The 8,080-nt window shown below is 34.6% G+C and overlaps 1 protein-coding gene across 1 annotated transcript in view; it reads right to left on the minus strand.

Annotated features, from left to right (window-relative positions):
* Positions 1 to 7,396, minus strand: part of Smp_165230 (polycystin 1-related) — a gene marked incomplete at both ends in the record, with an annotated part of 82,802 nt that extends 75,406 nt beyond the window's left edge. The window contains 3 exons of the mRNA XM_018789084.1: positions 2,442 to 2,639; positions 4,009 to 4,097; positions 7,093 to 7,396. Of these exons, the coding sequence (XP_018654563.1) occupies positions 2,442 to 2,639; positions 4,009 to 4,097; positions 7,093 to 7,396 (591 nt within the window). The remainder of the gene's footprint in view (positions 1 to 2,441; positions 2,640 to 4,008; positions 4,098 to 7,092) is intronic.
* Between the last annotated feature and the right edge of the window lie 684 nt (positions 7,397 to 8,080).

An 8,080-nucleotide genomic window follows, 5' to 3' on the forward strand; every position in this document is an offset into this window, starting at 1 on the left:
GTTTCAATCTTCACTGTTTCTTCTCTTATTCCATTGCTCATGCATTTTCCAGACGTTTGCGTTTCATTTCAGTTCTTTCCTCATCGGTCTTCTGCCAAAATACATTCTATGTCTGACCCACACCATATACTACTTATATGGATATAAGTAGACCACACCACACTCGTCCCCCCTTTAAAGCATTCGTTCATGCGGTGGTTCTGCTCGCCATGCCACTATCTTCTTTCACTGCAGTCTGTGCCAAACTCTCCGTCAGAATGTCGAGTCTGCGGCGCGCTGACCTTCATAGCTCCGTCGACCTGCCGGGGCACCAACATCCGCATCCACCCGGCACCTGGGACGTTCAACACTCGTAATCCACCGGCCTGCTGAGCCATCTACATCCGATGTCCGCCCAGCAGCCGCACGTCCCACTGCTCCTCTCCGTCGACAGCACCCGCTACAGCCAACGCCGCCCCGCCAGAACACTCCACCCGACGCCAACTCTCCACACCAGACTGCCCCAACTAGCACCTCAACTCCAGACCCGCAGCGGCGTCCGCAGAACAGCACCCTTCCTCCTCCTGGTTGGCAGCGACACCAAATGTAGTGAACAGAACACGACTGGTTGGGGACAATCGAATGTATTTAAGCAAAGATTACAGACTATCTCAATAAATTCTGATTACCAAACAATGAACAGTCAATTTGCAAATTAACAACCAATTGTTTCAATCTTCACTGTTTCTTCTCTTATTCCATTGCTCATGCATTTTCCAGACGTTTGCGTTTCATTTCAGTTCTTTCCTCATCGGTCTTCTGCCAAAATACATTCTATGTCTGACCCACACCATATACTACTTATATGGATATAAGTAGACCACACCACAGTAGTACCTTGAGGAACGATTGTTCCAGCCAGTATAGCTCGATTGAATCATCACGATAGGCAAGCCCGACCACCACGTCAAGGTAGCAGCAACGGTCGGGACTATTTATATCATAAAACAATTTTCTTGTATACCACCAACAGGTAAGAACTAGTCTAGTATTGCCACCTCTTTAGGCTAATCATAAAGGATGTTTCATAACATATAATACACTGCGTGGACTGAAGTGTCTCAACTTAGTCTACAGAAAGCCAGAAGACATGTCGAGAATGGCAATTACATCACTCGACTAATTTTGATCTGTGTTCATCCTTGATACTTTTTCATCAATCACTAAACAGTGCTCATTGTACGTAATTAATCCAGTTCTACAAACGTTTGCAAAGTAGCCTCATTTGCTCGGTATTTAACTTTAAAACAAAATAAACAATATTCTGTTCCCTTACTTTTAAAGTCATTTTATGTTAACTCTTATTATTAAACTTCCCGTTGAGCTGGTGATCACTAATCTAGGCCCATATTGTTAGACGAAATCTAGGTTTACTCAGTTCATAAACTCTTTTCGTGTAATGAAAAAGAACACAAGCGGGGCGATTGAATGTAAAATCGAAGAACTATACAATAAAAATTTCATTTTCAAAATGTTCATCAATTGTATCAGACTTCATTGTTCCTGCATTTCCATACGAATTGCTTTCTGTTCTCGTTCTTTCATCCTCGATTTTCTCAACCTTCTGCTGCCAGACATTCTATTCCTGACTAGCATTATATACTACTTATGTCGATATAAGTAGCACACATCGCATTTGTAACCCAGAGATTTTTGGATTTAAATCTCCATCATCTACTATCAAAGGCCCTAAGAGATGTCTTACTAAATCCACTGTTTTTAGTTAAAAGCCTAGTATGGATTTCCCGAACCCATCACCTCAGTAAGGAGTAAACACTTTGGTAATTGAACAAATGCATTTTTCTCGCATATGATTGCCACATTTGTGAAGTCTGATGTATTTTCAGTCATCTATCTTGTTAAAACTACACAAATAACTGAAAATGATCATATTCAGTCAAACATGGAGGTTAATTTTTCGGTCGTGATCTACTTGCGAATTCGTACCGAAATTTTTCATTACCGCGTCATCCGAAAATATTCACCAACGATGTCAGCTTAAAGAACTCTCACATCACCTAGGTCATATGTTTATCTATATTTCTGCATTACTTCAACGGAACTTTTTAAACTGAGACCTTTCATAAGGTAGATTATGGTAACCTTACGAGAACAAAGTAATTTATCATCATAATTTTCCGATGGACTGTTGCGCTCCAACAGTCTCAGTAAAAAAGAAAGACACATACATTAGTAGACTAACGGAGTCCTAGTGCATTTTCATTGGCTTTTTGATCAAACGGATGCCATATGTAATATTATTCTCACTTTTTTTACTATGAAACCCACGATCGTTACTTGATGTTTGACATTTACTCAAACTTATAAATTCAATGTCCCTACACAACAAACCTAATTTTAAAAAGGTCAATGTCAAACTTATTTCTATTAGTTACACTTACCTGAAATGGACCTATAAAAGTATTTGAATCTGTCCTATAGACAGTTACTATGTCTGAATATAAGCAACTTGCATTGTATAATTCTGTACTCGGTGGTAAATTGTTTCCACAGAAACAATACGAGTCATTTGATATAGCTGACCATGTGTAGTTGTTCTTGCTACAACCTGTTAGACACTCTGAAGGATCTGTACCAATCTAGGTGTGCGTACACATATATGAAAAAAAGAGCAGGAAGTTAAAATGTATGATGTAACTAGATCTTTTATGTAAAACGAATCGTCGAATTTTTCGACTTTCACTAAAAATATATAAAGAATCATAACATTACATTTCATATTAGAGTAATAAAAGAAAAAATATAGATATTATAGCAGTTTTAAATGTTATAGGAGGAGTATTTTAGATTGCTTTAGTCATTTACAACTGAGCATTAACTGAGTATAATTTAGATTTTCTATTGGTCTTCTCACATAACTCTGTTATGAATCTCTTTTCAAGGCTAAATTTCTAAGCCAGTAATTGTCGGTATCCCATCTTATTTCGAATGAAAGCTATAACGTTTATCATTTCTCAACTAACTGAAAACTTTTTTCTGGAAAATGAACACTTGGTTGATATATACAAATTTCGAAACGGCCGTCCAGTGCTTCCAGGTTTTCCATGGTGGTCTAGCTTCAATCAACTCATGATTTCAACTATTTACAAATTTCATTGGTCAATAAAAACTAATTAGACTGTATACTTACAGTGACATTGAAGTCAGGTTTTCTTTTCTCTTATAGAATCTGACTTGCATTCTAAATTATAATGGATACGTGTTATCGTTTCGGAAGATAATTTTGTCCATAATTTTGTTGAGATATGGTCTAAAACGGGCTGCGAATGAGTAAAACTCTTCAAATCTAATGGGAATCAGCGTTTCGATTTACAGCCAGTATCATGATTAGACTTACAAGAGTTGTGTTTTATGGCAAAAATTTGCTAATAATTTTTTCTTAATAGGTGTGCTAGAGGAATGAAATTTCATAATATAAATCGAGTTTGTGACCTTGTAATCTTTTTTAATATAACAATACTCCATATTAAATCACTTGTCTACGGAAGACTTTATCTAGTGAAAACAACTAGAAACTCATCTTTCTATGAACTTATAGTGGCAAAACCTGGACACGGTCGTTATGTAAAACCGAACTGCAGATAATACCATACCTAAGCTGCCTTATTTGTTTTACAGCCACCACTAAAATAATGTACATTTATTTGTAAGATAAAAGGAATGGTGTTTTAGCCTCTTGGCTTAAGCAAGATATAAACCTCCTGAAATTAATTAACATTTAGTATTTAATCAACCTGAAAAGTTACAACTATCCACAAGTAATTTAGATTTGTAACTGTACCTTCATCAAATAAAATATCTCATACTTAATGAAGTTCAAAATACCTCTGTATATATTAATCTTGACCAATTTAAACAGTAATGAATAAAGACTAACAATTCTCATCAGACATTAGCTAGCTGAAAAAACCTACTAGTCTTTTATCTATACATTTATAATGAACTTACTGTCTTAGAATCATAAAATCCCGGAGAAAAATCAAAATATCGGGTTTCCTGACGCTCCAAATAATAAACAGGATCTGGTATAGCGCATTCTAATTATCCACAGTTTTCGGGTTTTTATATTAGATAATTTCTTACCTGTCTCAAATATCCCATTTGTACTCAAAATAGTCTATGATCGAAATTTAAGAAGGGAAAATTTAAAATATATTTGGTTATTTTTCCAGTAGAACGATTTGTGACAATCTACTATGTTTCAAAAAAAACTTTCAGCTTTGTAGTTATGGTACATTGAACAAAATATTTGCTAACTAGTAAACGACAAACAACTAATCTACACTGTATTCTTTCCCTGTAAGGTGGGCATTAGTTTATATTGTAAAAGAGCACATTAAATATAAACATTTTATTCAATTTGAAGAAGTTCACCGAAGTGGTTTCTGTGTAAATAGGTGGGTTAACGATAGTTTTTATCACCAACCGGATTTATTAAGAGGAGCATAAACACTTTACTAGAAAATAATTGCTTAGTGGACCGTGTACTTGTTCTGAAACCTGAAAGTCACATTTAATGTGAAATGAATCCAAGGATATACAGAACAGACTAGTTTTGAATTGGAACACAACGTTTACTTTGCAAAACTCCTTTTTCAATGATCTTTTATATGATTGTATTCCATGACTTAAACTATCCTTAATGTTGGAATATCTCGTACCATTCTAAATAATGATGCTCATTATTTTAGTGTTTCGGTAGTTTCACAGTTAGTTACATTTTTATTAATGAGTTATTCATTGTATTAGTAAGTTTCAAATCAACTACTCTAATAAGATGTGATTTTAAACTAATAAGATTTACTGTACAAAAAGTGAAACGGATTTCCTAATGGCTATTTCAAACTGCGGGTAAATGCAAAGTAATATATTCTAAGAGTCTAGGTATTAAATTTTAGAAATTTATTTTTTCTGAAAATGGCAAACAATAGTAAAGGAATGTTTCAATGTAGAGCATCCATGACATTTTAAAAACACTCCAAGTCATAATGATTAATACAATTCTGTAATTCACTGATGATAGCCCATATTTTTATTGCCGAAATAAAGTCCTTTTTACATTATTTCCTAGGATATTAGATCCTTTCTTTACATTATAAATATATCTACCATAATGCAACTGAATAATACATATTCAAAACTTACAATTATACAATATAACCATAATACTGTGTTAATTCCCCCCGGAATATTCATATCCGAATAAATCCTTAGGTATACGATTAGCCTCATCCTGAATCATGGGAATATATATACGCAGTTTTTATTCTATATGTTCTCTCCCATTCCCATAGCAACAGTAGAATAATATATACGAAAACTACGGTGTATATATATATATATATATATATATATTCACCAGTTATTTCCAGCCCACCACTAGCTTTTAGCTCTCATTAGATTGATGGATTACAAAGCGTACAATAGATATTTAAAAAGATAAAAACAGAAGTGGGCCACAAGAAATAAGAACGAAGAGGCTGAATGTTAACTAAATAGTTATGGACAGTTGCATTTATTTGTTTTCTTAATAGTACAAAATGAAGATGTTTTGTTTGCAAACTATAATACTAATAATAACAATAATAATAGCAGAAGTAGATGAGAACAATAGCTTTAGAAATTGTTTTAAACTTAATACAATGCCAAACATGTAGTGAACACAATGTAGGTTATTAAATTGTTCTTAAAAACTTTGTTCTACAATACGATTCATTCATTGCGGCCAATATGGTTATACCAAATCGTACAGTTGCCCTTACACACGTTTCCCTTTTAAGTCAGTTATGAAAAAAACTATTTTGATTGTAAGTATTAGCAAGATTATAAGTATCTGTGAATTAATCACAAAAAAGGAGAATAAGCTCTTTTTTCCTATAGAACTAGTTCTTCCAAGTTTTCGTTTTCGAATTCATTGTCACGTAGCTATCAATTACGCAGTAAAGTCAATCGAATAAATACTGACCACAAAAAGTTAATTTCGATATTGTATTCAGACAACAGTTATTCCGTGAATAAACAGAGAAATTAGGACGTATATTTTTGAAATCATTATAATTCCAATGGAATAGTTGCTTTATACAACTTGGTCTTAGTACTTTTTAAGGTGGTGACAACTTACTATACAAAATATCTAAAAATTTTGGTACTGTTTAATTGTATACTTATGTATGGTTTGTTCATGTAAATGAGCATCAACGCGTTTCTCTAGATTATTTCCTCTGTTCTTACTTTTTCGTAAAAAACTAAGATAAAATACATCATGCAACACAGCGCAACTACCAGGGTCCAACAACTGTTTTAGTTTTTCTTGGTCTTACTTCTTGCCCAGTTATTGCCAACCATTTGCGTATCACATAGCAACGGTTTATCATACCCTTTTTTCAATAAAGTTTTTGTACAGCCTGTGAATGGGATTTACATAGGCTGTTGGTTTTTTGTCCTTCCAGCTGTGTTGGTTTCGCGTCGGTTGTCGCTGTTGGTACTGAGGTTGTTAGTTCAGAGATCTTTAGGGTTTCTATGTTTGTTGTTATTAGTTGATTATGTCGTCGGTGACAGGATCGAATATGTCTATGTAGTCATTCCATCGCTATGTATGATTTTGAGTAGTCTGCTATCAGGTACTTGTATCCTTCTGTTTCTGAAGAATCCTGAGGTGTAAAATGATTGTTTTCAAATGTCTGTTCATCTCCTTATTGGTTGCGAACGTTGAAATGGAGTTTATGTTTGTGCATACGTATATTTTCGTTCGTTGGCCAATTATTTTCTGTTTGTACTATCCGTCATTATTTAGTTTAATCTTAGTTGGGTGTTCTGCCAAATTCGGTAGTGATTGGTCTTTGAGTGCCTCAAAGTCTAGCCTTAACTGTCTTAGCTAACATTTTGTGTGGACTTTTCGTGAAGTGATTTTGTCTGCTATAATCCTTTCAATAATTTTGATCATCAAGTTGTTTGGTCTTTTGTTAGCAGTTTACCTGGTGTTTAATCTGTTCTGCTGAACTTTGTTGGGAACGTTTGAGTTACTAGTTTTACCTTTTAGTTCCTCCGCTCTAAGATTCTTTCGGTTGTTTTTTCCAAGAATCATTGGTCTTGCTGTATTGAAAACAACTTCTAGTCTCATTGCGTCTTTCTTTATTAATAATATTGTCTCTAGACTGTAGATTAAGGTGAGAATTATGGTAGATTCTCTTAACTTCTTTTTGTTTGGTAGATCGATATTATTTGATCTCAAGAGTGGTCGAATTTCGATTATTGAGTGACAAGCTTTAATGACGTTTAGGTTAATTACATCATCAGGTGGACCATCCGCTCGGAATCCCAGATCATTGAAGGACATTACTTTTCCTATGATTATGTTGTCAATACCTATTGACTGTTTGTTACAACGTCTATTTATGGTCATTTTCTTTGTTTTGTCTGCTGAGATCGCCATTCCCACGGTTTTAAGTTAGTTCCGAATTTTTATTACTGTTTCGGAGGCATATTTGGCGATGATCGCGATAAGGCAAAGATCATCCGCGTATTCCATATGTAATGGTTTTTATTTTGTTCTACTTTTTTGAATTACTTATGATCCGATATTTTCCTCATTTTCAGCAGTTGCGAGAATTTCTTGGAGGATTAGGTTGAAAAAAACCTTCTTTGTTCCCTTGTCTTACTCCTCTGCACATTTTAAGGTTCATATTGTTTGAATTTAGATATCCTTTAGGTCCATCAAGAATGTATGTGGTGCACTTGTTGATGTTTGGACTGCTGGAGGTTTTGTTTAGCGTGTTCATTGGCAGTTTTTTTGGAATGGTACCGAAAATTTTCTTTAAGTCTGTGAAAATCAGTATTAGCTGAGTATCAATGTCTAGTGCAGTTTGGATGATCGGTCGTAGAGATTTAATTATTTAAGCTGTCTAAATTCAAACTGAGTTGGTGCTATGAGATGATCTGGTAATGTGGTGAGTCGTGTGTATATTATTCCCGCAAGGACTTTACTATGGGTGTCCAGCAAGCATATGCTTCGGTAATTGTC

Source organism: Schistosoma mansoni, chromosome W (genome assembly GCF_000237925.1).
Source record: "Schistosoma mansoni strain Puerto Rico chromosome W, complete genome".
Lineage (NCBI taxonomy): Eukaryota > Metazoa > Platyhelminthes > Trematoda > Strigeidida > Schistosomatidae > Schistosoma > Schistosoma mansoni.